The sequence below is a fragment of the Heterocephalus glaber genome, unplaced genomic scaffold, assembly GCF_053883595.1.
Source record: "Heterocephalus glaber isolate CG9 unplaced genomic scaffold, H.glaber_assembly_v1.0 deba00000281, whole genome shotgun sequence".
Lineage (NCBI taxonomy): Eukaryota > Metazoa > Chordata > Mammalia > Rodentia > Bathyergidae > Heterocephalus > Heterocephalus glaber.
The window spans coordinates 7,549,533-7,570,589 of record NW_028258139.1 but is presented as its reverse complement, the minus strand read 5'-3'; the positions used below and the strand labels follow the sequence as shown (position 1 = coordinate 7,570,589).

At 39.6% G+C, this 21,057-nt stretch overlaps 1 protein-coding gene and 1 pseudogene across 9 annotated transcripts in view; one reads left to right on the top strand and one right to left on the bottom strand.

Annotated features, from left to right (window-relative positions):
- The window catches only part of Spidr (scaffold protein involved in DNA repair), a 419,506-nt gene that overhangs the window by 334,360 nt on the left and 64,089 nt on the right, over positions 1-21,057 (top strand). For all 9 annotated transcript variants that reach the window (XR_002391231.2, XM_087182055.1, XM_021249026.2 and 6 more), the window contains one exon: positions 20,662-20,802. Coding sequence is in view for 8 of the 9 variants with exons in the window: in XM_087182055.1 (XP_087038181.1) it covers positions 20,662-20,802 (141 nt within the window). In the remaining variant the exon portion in view is untranslated. The remainder of the gene's footprint in view (positions 1-20,661; positions 20,803-21,057) is intronic.
- On the bottom strand, positions 17,244-18,056 carry LOC110346951 (histone H2A.Z pseudogene; annotated as a pseudogene).

The following is a 21,057-nucleotide window of genomic DNA, read 5'->3' as shown; positions in this document are numbered from 1 at the left end:
CCACCCAGTATTCCCCTTAGTATCATTATAAAAGAATTAAAAGCATCATACCACAGTGATATATGTGCACCCATGTTTATAGCAGCACAGTTTGTAATAGCTAAATCTTGAAAACACCCCAAATGTCCATCAGCTGATGAATGGATAAAGAAAATGTGAGTTTTTTATACAATAGAGTACTACTCTGCCATACAGAAGGATGAAATTGAGACATTTTTAGTTAAATCGACGCACCTTGAAGCCATACTCAAGTGAAATAAATTGGACACACACGTTTAAATACCACATTATGTCTCAGGTGTGAGATTGAAAATGGAAATAAGGACCAAAATGTATAATAGATACTGGGAAATGGAAGGAAAATGTTCAAATGGGAAGGGGAACAAGGGAAGGAGGGGAGGAAAGGAAAGAAGGGAGAAGGAGAAAAAGCAAATCAAAGGAAAAAATGGAAACAAGGCTTTTGTCAATGAGAAGAGGGGTGGAGCAGAGGGGAGGGGAATGGGAAAAAAGAAGCAAGATATATCATGTACCAGTACAAATTCCCTATGATGACTGTTATCATTATATACATCTAAAATGTACCAATAAATGTTTTGCTTCAAAAAAAAAAAAAAAGGAATATCGATCTAGAGGAAAAAACCGCATTTTTGTGCAGCAGAAACCATGCTATTAACATCTCATCATGTTAAAAAGATAAACAACAGGATTAACTGTTTACTTTGGGAGCGCCGAGCTGGTTGTTTTTGAGAAGAAGAACACAATGTCCTGCTGTCTCTGGTTTCCCGTCTGGGGCGGCTGCCGAGCTCCGCCCGCCCTCCGCGGGCTGCCCTGGCGCCCCTTCCTCCTCGAGCTCTAGGTTCCCGTGCTCAGGGTCAAATTGTGTGCCTCGCAACCCCAGCTCTTTCCCTTTGCCGCTCTCGTTTTATTTTCTCACTTCATCTTCCAGTTTTTTCTCTCTCTTCTTTGGGTTGAAGCTTAGTAAGAGATTATGAAGTGGAGAGGAAGATAGTTGTTGATCTTTAGAGGCTGCAGTTGACAGTGACCTAGAATAAAACAGCCGGGCTTGACTCTGATTCCCGGAATTCTTGGTGGACTGCTAAGAACTGCCCCCATTGCTCGAGTAAACATCCCACACGATCACTTAATCTCTCTCTCTCTCTCTCTCTCTCTCTCTCTCTCTCTCTCTCTCTCTCTCTCTCTCTCTCTCACACACACACACACACACACACACACACACACACGTTCCCTGGCTCCCTTCGTTGTGGATGTTGAACCAGTGAATGAAAGAAGGGGAAGCTTCATAGGTTTGAAAAGTGGGGGAGGAGCACTGAAATTTTCAAAGAGGAATTAAAATTATACTCCCTAAATCTCTCTCTATAAACCAAATTTTGCTTCCCTTGTAATTTTTTCTGGGACCTTTACAGACGATCAAGACATGTATTTTTTAAATTTTTGAAATACTCTCCAGTGCACAAGATGTAACATTGAGCTGATAAGAGCAGGGAAGAAAAACTGAAAGACAAATATTAACTCCATAATGGACTTTTACACTTCCAACATGATATGGCTGTGGTGGAACAACAAACCTCTTATCTGTATAATTTTATGTTGCTGAGAATGTGCTGTGGCATGTGATTGCATTTGGCATAGATTTCTGTGAATTCTTCCAACATGGTCCAGGCCTCACCCTCATGGCCCAGAAATACATAGACTCAAAGTCTTGTGAATGGCTTCTGACTGCTGAAACACAGGAAATACAAGGGACCTTGTTCCATGAATCTACCTTCTAACTGCTTGCTGTCTTCCTATCTAGGAAAGGTGGTTGTGACTGACTGAGGGCAGAGGCAAGCTGTAGACACTGGGCATTTTATTTATTTGGGGGGGGTATTGGGGATCAAACTCGAGTCCTTACGCTTGTGCAGCAGGTGGCGAAACCACTGAGCATCTTAAATCCCCGGCCCTGACACTGGGCATTTTAAGTTATATCTTGCTTTACCCATAATGGAGCTTTACCTTACAAAGCAAAAACTGCAGTAGCTGATCTGTGAGGTCAGTGCTATATGGCCCAGTACAACCTGGCTTCCCATGTGAGGAGGTCATAGCTGGCCGCAACAGTGTGTCTTCGCTGTTTTCAGGTCCCTTCCTCTGAGCCCTTCCCTTTATAAAGACACACACACAGAAAATCTAACAACAGGAATCCTTTTGATGTGAGAAGGAAACTAAGATTTTGAGCACAGAAGAGGTGCAAGCGCGTTTCTGGGCATGAAGCAAATGAAGTTACTTAGATTGCACAGTTGCTGGCCCACATCCATCAGCCTCAGAGCTCAAAACAGCGTTTTCCCCAGCCCATGCTGGCTTCCCATGCATAGTCATGAAAACGTGGAGTTTGTTTGAGGCTCTTTCTTTTAGGCATGGGAGTAGCATTGATCTTAATATTAAGTAAGTGGAACTCACTTGTCAAAGTGTCAGTACAAGAACTTTTGTCTCATGGAATGAATGAATGAATGAAGTTCCAGGGCTCTTATTCTAACCATTAATGTTCTATTTCCTCCCCATATGACATTTTTCTCTTCACTGATCTAAACATTTGTCTGTTAATTTTTTCTAAAAATAGCAGTGTCCCTCTCACCTTAGTTGCAGTGCTCAACAGTGCTCAGTGCTGTGTGGGACATAGAAAGTCACCTATAGCCTTAGCTCACCTGTCACTAGCAGCAGGAAGTTTGATGCGACTGAATGTCTGTTTGTCTTCCTCACTGGCATACCAATAAAAGAAATCTCAGCCCAGAGAGCTTCCTGGGCTTATCAGTGATCCCAGCAGGGCCAGTACCCCAGCACTTCTATGCGTAAATTGCCATCCTGTTTTGAGTCACATCCTCCACTGAGCAATTTGGACTTCCAGCTTCTATGTTAATCAGCTTAGCCCTTGCTTACACCCTGACTGACTGAAGTCACTCAATTCCACAACTTCTCTGTTCTCTGAAATGAGACCCACATCCGGCTGCCTGTCCCTGAGGTTCCTTCTCAGCTACTCACCTCCTTAGAAACCTCAGCCAATATATATTCACCCTGTCCCCATCTGCCCCCCCCCACCGACTTTCCTGTCTCTATCTTGAAATGTTCCTCTCACGCATTCTCACATGCTGTCAGAGGCCATGAAGGCAGAAAGTGGCCCTGGTGTGAGGACTGGGGACTGGGTGTGGAGGGAATGGCACAGGGAGAGCTGAAAAGCCCAGGCCTAACCTGAGGAACAGCCACCATAGGCTCTGAAATCCACAAGCATTAGTGGAATCAGTATCACCAGAGCTACAAGTTCCTCAGGGCAACAGGAAATTTGAATTTTATGTGAACTCTTCCAATTTTTAATTACGATCACTAATTTTTAAAAACATTTTACACTGTGTAAATCAAAGAAAATGTATCAGTCAGTAGACTTGGCCTGTGAACCCTACTTTGAGTTCCTTACTCAAGCCATCCTCCACCCAGTCCTAAAAGTTACATTTCTGAAACAGAAATTTTATCAGGATATTGTTTTATCTGACACCCCTGCTTGGAAGCCCAAACTTTGCTCATTGCTGATGGGGCAGGTAAGCTGGCACATGCAGCCACTCTTCACCACTGTAGATCCTGAACAGGTCAGTCTCCTTACATAGGCTTCTCGTGATCACCATCCCTCACTTAGCCTTACTAGGTGCTAGTTGTAATCCAGCCAGGAGATGGTGCCTTTCTCTCCCTCTTTCCATGCAGTTCTTTCCCTCCCCACCCCCACTTATTCCCTTCCTTTCAATGCATATCCCATTTCATAGGAACTGGAAGTGGAAACAGTGGCCTTTTCTGCTAACATGACACTTTGCTCTAGGGTGGGCACTGTGGAGAGGTAGCACTGCTCTTCTGAGCTTCTTCCATGTGGAACCCCTAACCAATGGATGATCTGAGGTGGGACAACTGGGTCAATATTCTTGGTCTGCCACCCTCACTGGGTGGTAAGAGATGCTGGTGGCCAGCCCTTCCAGTGAGAAATGTCCCCTAAACTGGACACTGAACAGAGGGACCCATCTTGAATATACCCTCTAGTGTAGAGTCCTAGAGTAGCTTCTATAAGATGAATTTGTTGGGGGGCAGGGGGATATGACTCAATGGTCATAGATTTGCCCTCTCTTCTGTTAGATTTTCTTAATTCCATTGATGGAATGTTTTTCTGTTTGCTGTATGACCTTAGGACAATGTCCAGAGATTTTAAATGGTTTCCTTTTATAATTTTCTCCAGTTAAATATTTCTTTATTAAGGAAAAAAACCTATAGTGTCTTCACTATGCTACTCTCTGGAAGTTGATCTTCTGTTGTTTCTTTGATTTGCTTCTGTTGGAAATAAAGATCCTTTGGATGCTTAGTGTGTGTCAGTGAAAAATCAGAATGACTCTTCATCCCTGATTTATAAATTTTGAGAGTGACTGGAAATTATCCATTCTGATTTTGTAGATTAGGTGTGAATTATTCTTTTTTTTCCCTAAGAGATGTTTTGATTTTCTTGAACACAATAAATAAAGCAAGTACAAAACTACAAAGCCAGGAAACAGCAGTGCAGTAAGGCATAGAGGGTCACAGAGCCATGAAACAAATACCACAAGATCTTTAATACCTAAAGCACTTACGAGTTTGTCACTGGGTTCTGAAACAGCCTTGGTCTTTAGGATGTCAATAAATCTGTGAACCATCCTTCTACCTACTAAACATAACAGGGTTGCCTCTGAGATAGGCCCTCTGAGGTGCTAGGTACATGGTGGTGAGCTAAGTAGTCCCTTTCTTCAGCACCTCCCTGGTGAGAAAACCCTGACACACAGCCAGACACACAGTCACAGACTATGCAAGTGCTAGGAATGAACAAAGTGTTGGGAGAGACTATTCTGGGGTAATGAGGTGAGCTGTTGTAACCAGCATAGTCAAGAAAGCCTTTTTTTTTTTTTCGGTACTGGGGATCAAACTCGGGACCTTGCACTTTCAAGGGAGACAGCAGAACCACTGAGCTAAATCCCCAGCCCAAGAATGGCTTCTTAAAGAAAGTGATCTTTAAGGTGAGACTGAAGAAGCAGCAGCCAGAAATACAGTTGAAAGAAGAGCATTCACCACAGAGAACATAGTATAATATGAAACCCTGGTATGGGAAAGTGCTTTTCCGTGTTTGAAAATTGAAAGAAGCCCAGAAATCATTCAAACTATTGTAACAAAAATATCATATACTCAGTGGCTCATGTACAACATAAATCAATCTCTCACACTTCTAGAAGTCCCACCTCCTAATGACATTACTTTGGGAGTAAGAATTTCAACATAAGAATTATGAGAAGACACAAAATTTAAGACTACAACAATAGGAGAAAGCAAAGATAAAGGGAAAATATATAATATTTGGAAATTTTTATGTATTGTTCTTAACTTAAAATCAAAGTTATATTTATAAAAGCCCAGAGCTTTTGCCTTGGGGAGGCAGACTGTAAGAAAAGTAATATAGCACTGCCTAAAGGGGCTGACTTTACTTAGAACAGAGTGGGAGAATTCTGTGCCCAAGGGTATCATTGAATATCATGGAGATTCAGGCAGAGAACAATTCAGAGAGTGCATATAATTCCATAATACTGTAGCAGCCAGCAAATAGCAAAGCAATAAGTTTACAGAGAGAATCACAGAAAAACGCAGGAAGAGCCATCCTGGAATCACAGTCAAGCCTGGAAGTCATGAAGGCTATGCATAAATGCCTCCCTGCACCCACACAGGAGCAGTCAAGAGCAGCCCACAGGGAGGAGTTAAATCAATCGGCAAAGGGTGAAGGCCTCACTGGCCCAACAGCTGCTGCACCACCTCTGACCACACCATGAACAATAACCTGCTCTGACCCAGAGATACCCCCTAGGAAGCCAGGATTTCAAATGAAACCACACAAATCCTTTGCAGTTTGGCACACCTTATACGTCACTCTCACAGGAATGACTAGAAAGAGAAAATCCAATCCCTAGAGAAGGGTTAAGGGCAAAAAGCTGTGCTCCTTGAGCTGTGATAGCACCTCCAAGCCATACAACCAATGAGGCAGAGGGGACTTAAGCACAAACTTTCACCAATAAATGGCTTATGTTGATGTGGGGATGACGTAAAAACAGACCCCACACACATAAAATCTGGGCAGAAATATCAGAGACTGCACCTACAGGGGAAATAAACTTCACAGAGTTAGTTCAAACACACCACTACACAACCAGCAAATGACAGCATCATCAACCCTCCCCAGGGTAGGAGAGGAGTCCATTCCAGAATTGCTGCAATATATTATCAGAAATACTCAATTGTCAACAAAATTACAAGACATAAAAATAAATAATAATGTGTGACCTATACATGGAAAGTAGGAGTGCTGGGATATACAATAGAAACTGCTTTTAGAAACAACCATGGTAGTTTAGGCCTATGCTGTCAGCTACATAGGAGACTGAGCCAGGAGGATCATAAGTTCAATTACTTCTCGGCCTTTTGGCTAAGATCAAGTGTAGAATCATAAGTTCAAAGTCAGCCTGGGAAATTTAGCAAGACCTTTGAAAACAAAAATTTTAAAAGGAGAAGTGGAAGAAGAATGAGGAGTGGAAGAGGAAGAAGGAAGAGAAGAGAAAGAAAGGAGAAACTCCTTTTGGAGAGGCCCAGATATTGGACTTAACAGATTTCAAATCAGCCATTTAAAAAGTATCAAAGAACTAAAGGAAACCATGTCTGAAGAATTAAAGAACGGTATGTGTATGTGTGACAAGAATGTCTAAAAAAATCTAGAGTTAATAAAAAAGTCAAACTTTCCTACTTTTTTTAAACAAAAGATATAAACTATAAGCCAGGAGTGACAACACATTGCCTAATCCCAGCATTTTAGGAGGCTGAGACAGGAGGACTGCAAATTCAGGCTCAAACTGAGCAATTTAGCAAATTAGTGAAACCCTGTCTCAAAAAAAAAAGTGGGCCGGGGATTTAGCTCAGTGGTTCCACCGCCCGCCTCACAAGCGCAAGGTCCCAAGTTCAGTCCCTGGTACCAAAAAAAAAAACCCAAATGGAAATTCTAGAGTTGAAAGGAGTTATACTCAAATAATCAAAATGAAAAATAGAGGAGCTCAGCAGTACATTTGAGATGGCAGAAGAGAGAATTAGTGAACTTGAGACTGATAGTCAAGGTTATCTAATCTGAAGGAGAAAGAGAAAAAAGAATGAAGAAAGCAAAGGACAACTTTAAAGATATATGGCACACCAGTGAGCACATCAAGATACATGTAACGAGAGCCCTAGAGGAAAGGAGGGTGGTGCAGAAAAGTATTTGACAAAATACTGACTAAACTACTCTCAAATTTTATGAAAAACTTTGATCTGTGGATCCAAGAAGCTTAGGGAACTACTAGAAAGACAAAAATCAAACGTATCCACATCTAGACACTTCAAAATCAAAACATTGAAAACCAATGACTCCCGATAAGCTACTAGCTGACTTCTCATCAGAAACAGTGGAAAGTGAGAGGCAGTGGGGCAACATAGTCCAAATTCTGAAAGAAAGTGATTTCTTACATCACTTTTTTTTTTTTTGCCCTTGATTCCTAAGGTTAAATCAATAGAATTGAACATTGTTTCACTTTAGCTGATTTACTTCATTTTTGTGGTTTTTTTGGAACCAGAGATCGAACTTGGGACCTTGCGCTTGCGAGGCAGGCACTGGAACCACTGAGCTAAATCCCCAGCCCAATTTACTTCATTTTTGTAAAAACGAAAGGCCATCATTGTTAATCTTCATTTTGAAGAATTGCAACTTTCTACTTGTTTGCACCACACCTACTTATTAGGTAGAGAATCCTAATTTTTTTCTTTCAAATTTTTATCTTTATTAGTACATGTCTATAGTACATTCGTCATGGGGGTTGTGTTATGTGTACATAATACACCTTAATTTTTTTGTACATCCCTTCTCCCACATTTCTTGGTCCCCTTCCCCTTTGCAAAAGGCCTGTTTCCTATTATCTATCCTTTATTTTGCTTTTTAATTATTTATGCTTTAGGCTTCTCATATAAGAGAAACCATACAAAACTTAAGCTTGTGTGTCTGATTTACTTCACTTAACATTTATTGTCTGAAGGTGTATCTGTTTTCCTACAAATGACTCAAATTTATCCTTTGTAGCAGAATAATACTCCATTGTGTATAAATACCACATTTTCTTTATCCATTCTTCTGTTGATGGATATATATAGGCTGCTTCCAAGATTTAACTATTATGGGGCGGGGATTTAGCTCAGTGGTTTCGCTGCCTGCTGCGCAAGTGCAAGGACCCAAGTTCGATCCCCAGTACCCAAAAAAAAAAAAAAAAAAGATTTAACTATTATGAATTGTGCTGCTATAAATATGAATATGCATGTGTTACTGTAATATGATGTCCTTCACTCCTTCAGGAAGATACCTAGAAGATGAATAGCTGGGTTGAATGAACAGAACTTCTATTTTAGGATTTTGAGAGTTGTCCATACTGAGAGAATCCAAAGTTTTGTAAAATTTTCCTTTTTCTCCAGTCACAGAACCATGAGGAATGATTTTGTTCTGTATAAATATCTTATTAAATATTAATTTATATATTAAATCACCTACTAAATATTTCTTACATTACACATTATAAATATTTCTGCATAGTGTATAGGCCTAAATATTTCTGCACAGTGTATGACTTTATGACTTTCACATGACCATTCAGAATTTCCTGGTGTTCTTGAATATAAAATATTGTATTTCTCAAGGAGTTTAAACATAGTAATAACTACATATGATTTTTTTTTTTTGGTACCGGGGATTGAACTCCAGTCCTTGCACTTGTGAGGCAGGTGGTGGAACCACTGAGCTAAATCCTCAGCCCTACATATGATTTTGATATATTTTTCTCCACAGATTTGGTAAAATACATTTTAGAAAAAAATATTGCTAGCATTATGGTGATAGTGATTTTCATGGAACTCCTGTTAACATCTTATGTGTATTAATGTTTGATAAAACAATTTGAAAATAGTTTAAATGGAATTTTATTTTAAATAACCTCTTCAATTGTGCTGTGGTTTTCCTAATATTATCAATCACTTGTTATTCACTGCTCTTGAAAAATTTGATTAACCAATTAAGTATTGGGGTACCACAAATTCTTATGCTTTTACACAATGCTGTCCATTAGGATGGCCATTATCTATTTTTTTTTCTTAAATTCTTTTATTGGTACATTTTAGGTATACAACATATTTACATTTCTCATTGGGAACTTGTGCCTTTACATGATGCATCTTGGTTCTTATTTTTTCCCCATTCCTAGCCCTCCCTTCAGCCCCTCCACCCTTCCCTATTTACAAAGACTTTATTTCCATTTTTTCCATTTCTCAGCATTTTTCCTTTCCCTTCTTTCCTTTCCCCTGCCCCTTCCACTACCCCTACCCCTTTGGACCTTTTCTTCCTATTTCGCATTATTGATTATTCATTCCAGTCATTGGTACATTTTAGGTATACAATATAATGACATTCATCATTGGAAATTTGCACCTTTACATAATCTCTCTTGGTTTTTATTTTTCACCCTTGCCCAGCCCTCCCTTCAACCCCTCCATTCCTCCCTGTTTACGAAGATTTTGTTCCTATTTTTCCATTTTCTCATATTAATCCCATTCCCTTTTTTCCTTTCCCCTAGCCCTCCCACTTCCTCCCCCTTTGCCCCCTTTTTTCCTATTTCACATTACCTATTATACGTTTTAGTCCTTATTTACACTTTCAGTTTCTTACACCAGAGAAACTATTTGGTATTTATACATGTGTGTCCTATTTATTTCACTTAAGAGTATCACCTCAATGTGCATCCACTTAGCTATAAATATCTCTAATTTCTCATTTTTTATGGCCAAGTAGTACTCCATTTTATTTTAAAAAACCATATTTTATTGATCCAGTCTTCAGTTGATGGGCATTTGGGCTGTTTCCAAGTTTTAGCTATCACAAACTGTGCTGCTATGAACATGGGTGCACATATATCACTGTGGTATGATTCTTTGAATTCTTTGGGGAAGATCCCCAGCAGTGGAATAGCGGGGTCAAATGGGACTTCCAGTCCTAGTTCTTTGAGGTATCTCCATACTGACTTCCACAGTGGTTGCACCAGTCTACACTCCCACCAGCAGTGGAACAAGGTTTCTCTTTCCCCACAGCCCCGCCAGCATTTGTTATTGATTGATTTTATGATAGCAGCCATTCTTTCTGGAGTGAGGTGGAATCTCAGTGTTGTTTTCATTTGCATCTCTAGAATGACCAGTGATGTTGAACATTTTTTCATGTATTTATTTGCTATTTCTACTTCTTTGTGTGAGAAATGTCTGTTCATTTCAGATGCCCATTTTCACATTGGGTCTTTACATTTGGAAGGTCTGATCTTTTTAAATTCTTTATTGATTTGAGATAGTAGACCTTTGTCTGAGGAAGAGCAGGTGAAGATTTTTTCCCACATTGTGGGTTGTCTCTTCACACTGCTGGTGGTTTCTCTTGCTGTGCAGAAGCCTTTTAATAAGAAGAGATCCCACTTGTTGATTGTTTGTGCTAGTTCACAGGCAACTGAGGTTTTGTTCATGAAATCTTTTCCTACACCGATGTCTTCAAGAGTTCTACCTAACCTCTGTTCCAGCGGGTTCAGCATTATTTTAATATTTAGATCTTTAATCCATTTTGATTTTAGTTTAGTGCATGGTGAACGATATAGGTCTGGTTTTAATCTTTGGCAAGTTGAAACCCAATTTTTCCAGGACCATATATTAAAGAGGCTATCTTTCCTCCAGTGAGGGTGTTTGACTCCTTTATCAAAGATGAGATGGCTGAGTGTGTCTGGCATTGTTTCTGCATCTTCTAATCTGTTCCACTGGTCCTCAGGTCTCTTTTTTTGCCAGTACCATGCTGGTTTTATCACAGTAGCTTTGTAGTATAGTTTTAAGTTGGGGATTGTGATACCCCCTCCCATGTCTCTGTTACCTAGAATTGTTTTTGCTATTCTGGGTCTCTTCTTGTTCCAAATGAATTTTTCGATTGTTTTCTCAAGGTCCATGAAGTATGCTGGTGGGATCTCAATTGGAATTGCATTGAATCTATATAGCAGTTTTGGAAGTATGGCCATTTTCACTATATTAATCCTTCCTACCCAGGAGCAGGGGATGTCTTTCCATTTTCTGATATCAATTTCTCTTTTAAGAGTGCCATAGTTTTCAGAGAAGAGGTCTTTGATTTCTTTCGTTAGGTTGATTCCTAGGTATATCAGTTTTTTGGATGCTATTGTGAAAGGAATTATTTGCCCTATTTCTCAGTGAGTCTGTCATTTGTGTAGAGGAAAGCTATTGATTTTTTTGTGTTGACCTTGTAACCAGCTACTTTACTGAATTTGGTTATTAAGTCTAGAAGACTTTTGGTGGAGTTCTTGGGGTCTTCTATATACAGTATCCTGTCATCTGCAAATAATGACAATTTGACTTCTTTATTTCCTATCTTTATTCCTTTTATTTCTTTCTCTTGTTTAATTGCCATGGCTAATGTTTCTAGAACTATATTGAACAAGAGTGGTGATAGTAGGATGGCCATTATCTACATTGGTTATTTACATTTAAACTAAATTAAAATAAATAAAAGCCAAGCATAGTGGCCCACACCTATAAGTTAAATACCTTGGGAGATGAGCCCAGAGGATTGCAAGTTCAGTCCCAGCCTAGGCAACTAAATGACTTAGCAAGAATTTGTCTCAAAATAAAAAGAAAAAAAAAAATGTTTGTGGGTGTAGCTTAGTGTGAAGACTCTAGGCTAAATCCCCAGTACTGAAACAAACAAACAGTACAAAGAGTAGATCACTTTCACCTGCACTTGACTCTGGTGAAGATTTAGGTCCAGAAACTAGCCTGGTAACTTTCCACTTTTGTATTTCATTTCATTTTACTTAAACTTGTATGATTACTATAGTTTGGATCTAAAATACACACAAAGGGCCATGTATTAAAAGCTTGGTCTCCAGACTGACACTATTGAGAGGTAGTGGAAATGTTAGGAGCTAGGGCCTAGTGCAGTGGTGGCAAACCTATGACAGGCATTTTTTTTTTTTAAGACAAATGATGTTAATGTATGAGTTGTTTTTTTCTAAACTAAAACCTCGATATTCTGCTTTAATTGCAGTGTTGGCACTTTGCAATAAATAAGTGGGTTTGGGTTGCAGTTTGGACATTCAGTCTCTAAAAGGTTCACCATCACTGGCCTAGTGGGAGGTTTTCTGGATTGTGGTTGTGCCCTTGAAGGCAACAGTGGGACCTCAACCTCTTCTTTCTCTCTTTTGCTTCCTGGCTACAAGATAAGCAGCTTTGCTCCACCATGTGCTTCCCACCACAATGTGCTACCTTACCACAGGCCCAAAAGCAACAAGGCCGACTAGTCATGGGCTAAAACTTCCAAAACTTTGAACCAAAATGAACCTTTCCTCTTTAAGTTGATTATCTCTAGTATTTTGTCACACTAATGGAACACTAACATTGATCTTGCATAAGAAGGTAAAGCTTTCTGGTGTTTAGTTTTCTATGTGCTAAATAAGGATAATATCGCCTAGTTTGTAAAGGCCCTTTGGGGAGAAATACAGATAGAACAGGCTCTGGCATTAACCATCTGCTTTCAAGACAATGAATCTTTGACCCACCCACACCAAAGCAATATTTGTTAAGCTTCTAATTTGTAGGATATTTTTTTTCATGCAGCAATATATGGCTAATGCAATAACTGATCAGTGAAACAGACCCACATATGTAGTAAAGATATAATTTGAAAGCCACTTAACTGACTTGACTAAAAGGTCATGCATAAAACCTCCTATCCAGCAGCAAGAGCATATTCATTCTTCTCACGTGAAACTTTCACAAAAACCAATTATTTATGAGGACTTAGGAGGCTGAGCCAGGAGGATTGAGAGTTCAAGGCCAATCTGGGTTAACCTGTCTCAAAAAATAACATTAATAATAATTCTTTCACCTTACTGCAATTAAATTGGAATTAATAACACAAATATATGTATTTTAAGACCTTATAGAAAAATTTTAAATCTTCCAAATAATTCATGAATCAAAGAAATAATAAGAATAGAAATTTTAAAATAGAACTGAAAAATAAACACTATCAAAATGTGTACAGTGTCATTGATGAGTATATTTAAAGAAAACAAGGCATAAAATTAAAAATACAAATACCCACAATGAATGTAATCATGTACTGCAAACATATACTAATAAAAATTTTAAAACTTAATTTTTAAAAAGATGAATTTGAAAAAAATTAAAAATCAAAGAAAAAATAGAGTAGATTCAGTTTGGGGCTGAAAAATAAAATTAATGTCCAGTGTCACTCGTTGACATGGATATATAAGAATCCTAAAATGAACAGCAAGTAGGATCTTAGCTTTACTTCATTTGTTTGTTTGTTTTTGAGGCAGAGTCTTTCTATGCAGTTCTATTCTTGGTGATCCTTCTATCTCCACCTCCCAAGTACTGGGATTACAGGTGTGCACCACCACACCTAGCCTTAGCTTTACTTTTTTTGTTTTTTGGGGGGGATCAAACTTGGGACCTTGTGCTTGCAAAGCAGGAGGCAGAATGACTGAGCTAAATTTTACCCCGGCCCTTGAGCTTTACTTTTGAAGTGAAAAATTAACACTTCCAACAACTATATAATTGTCATTTTCTACATTAAGGAGGGAAAATATATTGTCATTTCAATTAATATAGAAAATTCATATGATCTAACATCCATTTATGATGAAAAAAATTCTTAGGAATCTCAGATCAGACAAAGGATATCTACAAAAGCAATAGAAAGCATTCTTAACTATAAAACATTGAAGACATTTTCTTCAAAATCAAGGATAAGGATGCCCAAAGTCTTTAGCAGTGTTCTGAAGATCCTAAATGATAGTCAGAAAAAATAAATAAATGGAAAACAAAAGAATTGGAAAGAAAGAAGCATAATCAATGCTTTATAAATCACTTCATAATGACTACATAAAACTACGTAAAAAGGATAACAAAAAGCATAGTAAGATTGGGTTACAGAAGTTCAATGTATAAATTGATTGTAGTTCTATACACATGACAACAAACAAAGCTACCATTTAAAATAGGAAACAAAACCATTCACAGTCTAGGCACAGATTTAGCAAAACATGTATGATAACTGTATATAGAAAATTATAAAATTTTATTATAAAAATTGAACCAAATTAGGCACAATGGTGCATGCCTGTAATCCCTGCTACTCCAGGAGGCTGAGGCAGGGGGATGGCAAGTTTCAGCACAGTTTAGGCAAATTAGCAAGACCTTGTCTCAAAATAAAAAATAAAATAGGGGACATATAGCTCAGTTTGTAGACCCTGAGTTCAATCCCAGTACAAAAGTTTTTTATCTACATATCCCACTAAGGAATAATTTCTCTACTTGAGTAATCACTGTGCCTAACCCTGTATCAGTGAGAGCAAACCTTTTAGAGACTGAATGGCAAACTGCACCCCAAACCCACTTATTTATCACAAAATGCCGCACTATAATTAAACCTGAATTCCGAGGTTTTAGTTTAGAAAAACAACTCATACATTAACATCTTCTGTCTTAAAAGAAAAATACAATAGCATGCATGCCATAGATTCACCACCACTGCCCTATTTCATTCAAATTACTCTAATGCTTACTAAAGCCCTCTAAATATGTGCTAGTTTGGAATTCCCATTTTAAAATTAGTAAACTCAAGCTCATTCCGGTAACTCACTTCGGCAAGGCCAGAGTTTCTAAGAAGATGCCATCTCCCTTTAAAGCCATCAGGTTTTACTGAATATGATATAATTTATGGTGAATATCTGATGGTTCAGGAAAAACAGGTCCATCATGTGGCCCTTTTCTGCTCAGACCTGTCACTCCAGCATTGATTTTAGGAGATAGGGTTTCGCCAAGCAGAAAGCATTGACAAGTGGATGAAATTCGGCATGTGCTGCTAAGCTTACTGTGGTTCAGGTACATCTGTTGAATGCCAGTTCCAATCCAGTCAAACCAGTGAGGATGATGACTGTACCTCAGGCCTGAGCCCGCATGTCACTAAGACACAGCTCTGTGAGTGGAGCCATATGGGAGAAGGGTACAGCCTGGAGTGAACAAAAGAAGGAGGAAAGTGATAACTCATCTCTCTAGAAGCAACGAACAAGAGCACCCATCCATCCTTGGTTGTTTGACATAAAGGCAAATGCCAGAGCAAACTGCAGGCAAAGGTACTTGCCAGTTCATCATCTCTCCCTTCCAGCACAACAGAAAAAGGAACTTTGGATTCATAGGGATTTTTGTCTTTATCTTGACTTTTGTAAATATTAACAAATAATAACCCTTAACATATAGAATGTATCAGTAGTAGACAAGCAGGCCTTAATGTCATGAGTGCAGCGGGCAGAGAGCCGCTTTGGCTCTACCTTTCTACAGGGAAGTCTGGGGCCTCCTCCTTAGGAAATGCAGCCCGGTTCCACCTGTAGGTCTTGGTTGCCAAGAGTCTGCCTTGACTTACCTGTTTAGACATGGAATGGAGAGGGCTGGGGATTTAGCTCAGTGGTTTCGCCACCTGCTGTGCAAACGCAAGGACCCGAGTTTGATCTCCCCGGTACCAAAAAAAAAAAAAAAAAAAAAAAGCAAGACATGGAATAGAGAGATAAGTCAGGGGAGGAGGTGACAAAGGGGTGAGGAGGATGTTCTATAAACAAAGACAATATTAGCTGGCCTTGGTGGCTCACACCTGTAATCCCAGAAGTCTAGGAGGCTAAGCAGGAGGATTCCAAGTTTAAGTCCAGGCAGGGCAATTTAGCCAGTTATCAAGATCCTATCTCAAAATAAAAATTTAAAAAGGACTGGAGTTGTCAACATAAAATGTATATTTTCATTCCTGCTCTCACATAGCATGCTGGAAACTAAGTTAGACTTCAGGCCCTAGTGAGAGGGGAAGAAAAATGAGTGAAAAATTAGTTCCAGTCTTTTTTATGCTTTTTTTTCTCATGTTTTTTGTTTTTATTTTTTGCCTATAATTCTCATCCCATTTTTCCTCCAGTAATTTGGAAGTTATATTCCCAGTTTCTCTTCTTTTAGTAATTTTCCTTGAAAATTTACTGTATATACTTAAGTTAATAACTTTACATATAGAGTGATGTGAAGACTTGAGAATTTGAACTTGTCACCCCCATTTGACTTTCATGCTATCCATTACCAGTTTTTCATCTCTTTACTCCTTAGTTAATATTATGAACTGTATTGTTATTTTTATCCCACATTTATTATTATTGTTTATATTTTTCATCATTAATACTTCCTGTATCTTAGAACCATTTTCCAAAATAATTTTTGTGCTTCTTAAGTGTATAATTTAAGCATTTAGTAATTACCGTAATACTTACTATTTTAGGTTCTGTAGGTAGAAAATGCACCTACTTTTTTCTTTATCTGAAAATGCCTTTACCACTATCCTTGAAAGATAGTTTTGCTAATTCTAAAAATAGGTATGGTGGTACACAACTGTAATCCCAGCACTTAGGAGGCAGAGGCAGGATTGGGAGTTCAAGGCCAACCTGTATTAGATAGCAAAACCCTGAGTCAAACTACCACCCCAAAAAAGAATTTTGAAAGTATTCCATGAACTTCTGGGTTTATTCATGATTTAGTAAAAGGTTGATGTAAAGCAGAATTTCATTCCTTTAAAGTTGTTCTTGATAGGTCTCCCACTACCTCAGCAGCTATTATGGATAGCAGCTGCCCTCTTCCTGTCTTGCCTTGCCCCCTCCCCTGTGTGATGTCGGGCCAAGATGGTTGCTCCCACCAAAGAATAAACCCTTCTTCCCAGCATGCCCCTGTTCCCACCTAGAGAGTAACCTAATACTCGCTCACCTCCTACCACCTAGTGACATCACCGGCTCCTCCGTTTCCTAGTCACTACCTCCCTCAACCCTGCCTCAGCCCCTACAAACCCCACCCCAGTCTCTATAAAAGACTCTCCCTGCCCCAGCCATATTGCTTTTGTCTCTCCTTTGGTCAGAGACAGCCCTGCAGATCTATTCCCCTATTAAAGGCTTAGTGTAGCCTGGTCTGGTCTTGGTTTTCAGCCCTTTTACCTGACATTTCTTTTCTTTTTTTTTTTTCTTGGATGTGACCTTTATTGAACTAATCCACCAGAGTGGAAATAATGTCTGTACAAAACCAAATGTTTGTTACTATAACTTCTGCATCACAATTAAAATCCAAACAGTTTTAAAAACAGTCAACTCAAATCAAAACCCACTACTTCAGAATCAATAGCTTCTTTGAAGCCACAGTAAGACTTAAATATGGTTAAGACTCAAATGCAGAAATTTGGTCGGTTGGAAAGCTAATTAAACTTCTACCTTGCTCAAATAGAATTACAAAAAAAGGCAAAATTGTGTTTTTCACAGAGATACAGTCCACTGGAATCACCAACACTGGACAGCTTTTAAGAGTATTTAGAGTCCTGAGATGATAAGGAATGCAGGCATCCTTTACACAGTCTTCTGTTGTTCTTTCTTCCCAATCAGAGACTTGTGGATATGTGGGATGACACCACCACCAGCAATTGTAGCCTTGATGAGCTTCTTCATCCCCACGAATGGCAAGCTGCAAGTGGCAAGGGGTAATGGGCTTCACCTTCAGGTCTTTGGATGCATTTCCTGCCACTTCAAGCACCTCCACAGTGAGGTACTCCAGGATGGCCGCGCTGTACACGGCGGCCGCGGCGCCCATGTGCCCGTGGCTGGTCATCCTAGACTTCAGGTGTCGGTCGATGCGGCCCACGGGGAACTCCAGGCCGGCCCGCTGCGCACCTTTGTCTTGGCCTTTCTGGGGTCCTTCCCAGCCTTCCCGCCAACCATTTCCAATTCCGCTGAGGTGCAAGCACGCAGGCAGTAAACAGGCTGTTCTGACACGCAGCAGGACCCACCACTACCACTCCCCTGCACCGAGATTCAAACTGCGCTGTCTCCCGCCTTCCCGACTGCCTTTATACTCAAAGTTGTTCTTTTAAAATCTTCTCATTTTGCACTTCTTGCTAAAAGATCCTAGACCACGTGGGTAAATTTAAAAATTTTGTGTGTATGTGCATGTGCTTCTTGCTTTTGTGTGTGTGTGTGTGTGTGTGTGTGTGTGTGTGTGTGTGCGCGCGCGCGCGCTGGGGATCGAACTTGGTACCTTGTGCTTTCGAGGCAGGCACCAGAACCACTGAGCTGAATCCCCAGCCCCCTGTGCTTCTTGCTTTTAAAATCTCAGCCAAGCATGGTGGCACATGCCTGTAATCCTGGGAGGCTGAGGCAGAAGGCTTGCAAGTTTGAACCAATCCTGGGCAACTTAGGGAGACTCTCTCTGGGGGGACGGGAGCCACTGGAGATGTAGCATAGTCCAGAGGCTCTAGGGCCAATCACCAGCACATGAGGAGGCAAGGAGGCAGGAAGAGAGAGAAAGAAAGTGGCGGGGACAGATCCAAAGAATTCAGCTCATAGAAACCAATTATAATACTTCTCTAGCTAAGACCTTGTCTAACTAAATTCCACTGCATTTATAAATGAACTACACATGTCCATTCTTAGGGTAACACAGCATGCAGCTGTTTTTTCTCCCAGCACTCTGGGAAGCTAAGGCAGGAATATAGTTAGTTCAAGCCTAGCCTGGGCAGTTTAGTTACTTACCAAGACCCTGTCTCAAAATAAAGTTTTTTAAAGGGCTGGGGATGTAGCTTGTGGGGGAGGAGAGTTCAATACCCAGTACCACACACGAAATAAAAAATAAAATCTTATTGCCTTTGGTGTTCTCTATTTTCATGAAAGCATATGTATTAGAATAGGTTTCCTTTTAGTTGTCGTTTTTTATTTGTTTTTCTTCCTGTGTCTTCTATCAGTTGGGAAAAGTTCTCAGGCACTAGATTACAAATGACCTCTTCTCCTTCCTCCATTTTGGTCCTCTGGAATCTGTAGGAGACGCATGCTAGCCCTTATCCTCTGTGCTCTGTTTCTCCACCTTTGCTCCTGCTCCTGCTCCTCTCTCAGCTCTCAGGCTCCATTCTGGGTAACTGATTCAGACCTAGGACCTAGATCCCATTAGCGCACTCTCCAGATGAAGGTAGTCATGTGTTACCCTTAGGCAGTGAATTCATTATTTTAATGAATGCAGTTTTCCTTTTTGATTTTTTTTTTGGGGGGGGGTACCGGGGATCAAACCTGGGTCCTTGCGCTTGTGCAGCAGGTGGTGAAACCACTGAGCTAAATCCCCGGCCCCAGTTTTCCTTTTTGAAAGTTCTGTTTCATTCTTTTTTTTTTCATGTTCTATAGCTTCTTGTCTCCTATTAATATTTTTTTTTTGACACCAGGGATTGAACTCGGGTCCTTGCGCTTGCAGGGCAGGCGGCAGAACCACTGAGCTAAATCCCTGGCCCTCCTATTAATATTTTTGTGATGTTTAACTTTTTAAAATATTTATTCTGAATTTTATATCTGTTAATTCTAATCTCTTGAGTCCTCAGCGGGTTTATTATTTTAGACTTTCCCACATAATGATTTATTTTCTTGTTTGGTGGCTTTTTTGAGAGCACTATGGTGCTCTAACTCCATGGCAAACTAGCAATCCAGTTAGAGGTGCCTTCTTTCAGGCAAGGTTTCTCTTTGCTTCTCCTGAAAGCCATGGTGTCCTGTGGACCAGGGAGACTTCATTAGGGAGTCGATATTGTTGTTCCTTTTGCCAACACAGCCCTTGATGCTCATGGCTTCAGATTTAACTTTCCTTTGCTCATTGTTCATTTGTCATCTGTTCTTTTCTTTTATAGTCTTATCTTTAAAATAGTTTTATGTCCCACATTCTATTTTGTAGGGTTATTTTCTGGCTAAATTTTTAAGGCTCTATGAAACTTTCTCTGAGAATGTATCATTTTGTAGTAAATAAGACTTGTTTTACCCAAAGTATATACTGAGAGGATTGGAAATTTAGGCATAAACAGACTTTCTTAAATATTGACCTCTGAACTTAAAAATTGAGGGAAATCCTATCATGTCCAAGTTGCTGCTAGCTGGGACACTGCTTTTTACCCTGCTGGGATGTGCATGTCTGTAAATAAGTACCCGTCACAGCGAAAGCTCCTTGCTGTTTTCATCATAATGTCATGCTGAAGCTTTTCTCAGTATTAAACATTCATATAACATAAATGTCTCTTTAGGAACAGGATAAAAATGGGAGAGAGGACACTTTCTGAGCAGTGGTAATAGATTTTGTTTGAGAAGTTAGTCCTATAATCTTTATATGCTTTTCAAACACGTTATTTGACTTAAGGGTTTTTCTTTTCATGACAAAAAAGCATTATTTATTTTGTTGCTAGCTATCCAAACATCTGCCTATACAAATCCAAATAGTATCTGCTTGAATCTAACGTTGTTTACCCTGACTCAACCATTTAGAAAGAAGACAACAGTGGATTTCTAGTGAAGGAGAAGGAAATCATGATCTCTGTATTGATCCAAACTCACTCCTCAAAGACCAAATGTGAATGCTTTTTTACAGAGTCTGCCTTCTGGTGCAAGATGCCTATGGAATCTTTGGTGAAGTGCACTTGGAGTATGCCGTCTTGACGGACAGAGAGTTGGAAGGACACTCCTGCAGTCTGGTGGGCTTGAAGGTTCTACAGAAGGCCACCAGAGGAAGGTGAGGACACACTGGAAAGGCATCTACTTTGCTGCAATGGCTGGTTCTTTTATTAGTCTTCTATCTCTAACTAAATTTAAAGACACTAACCCAGGATCATCCAAACTGTGCCTGTAAAACAAGGTCAGGGGTGGAGTAAAACCCATAAAATACCTCTAGGGCAAAACTATAATTGAATGACAAAAAGAACTGTGCTGGTTTAGTGATTCATAATTGTTTTGAAATTAAGATAAAATGTAGGTAGAGCACATACAT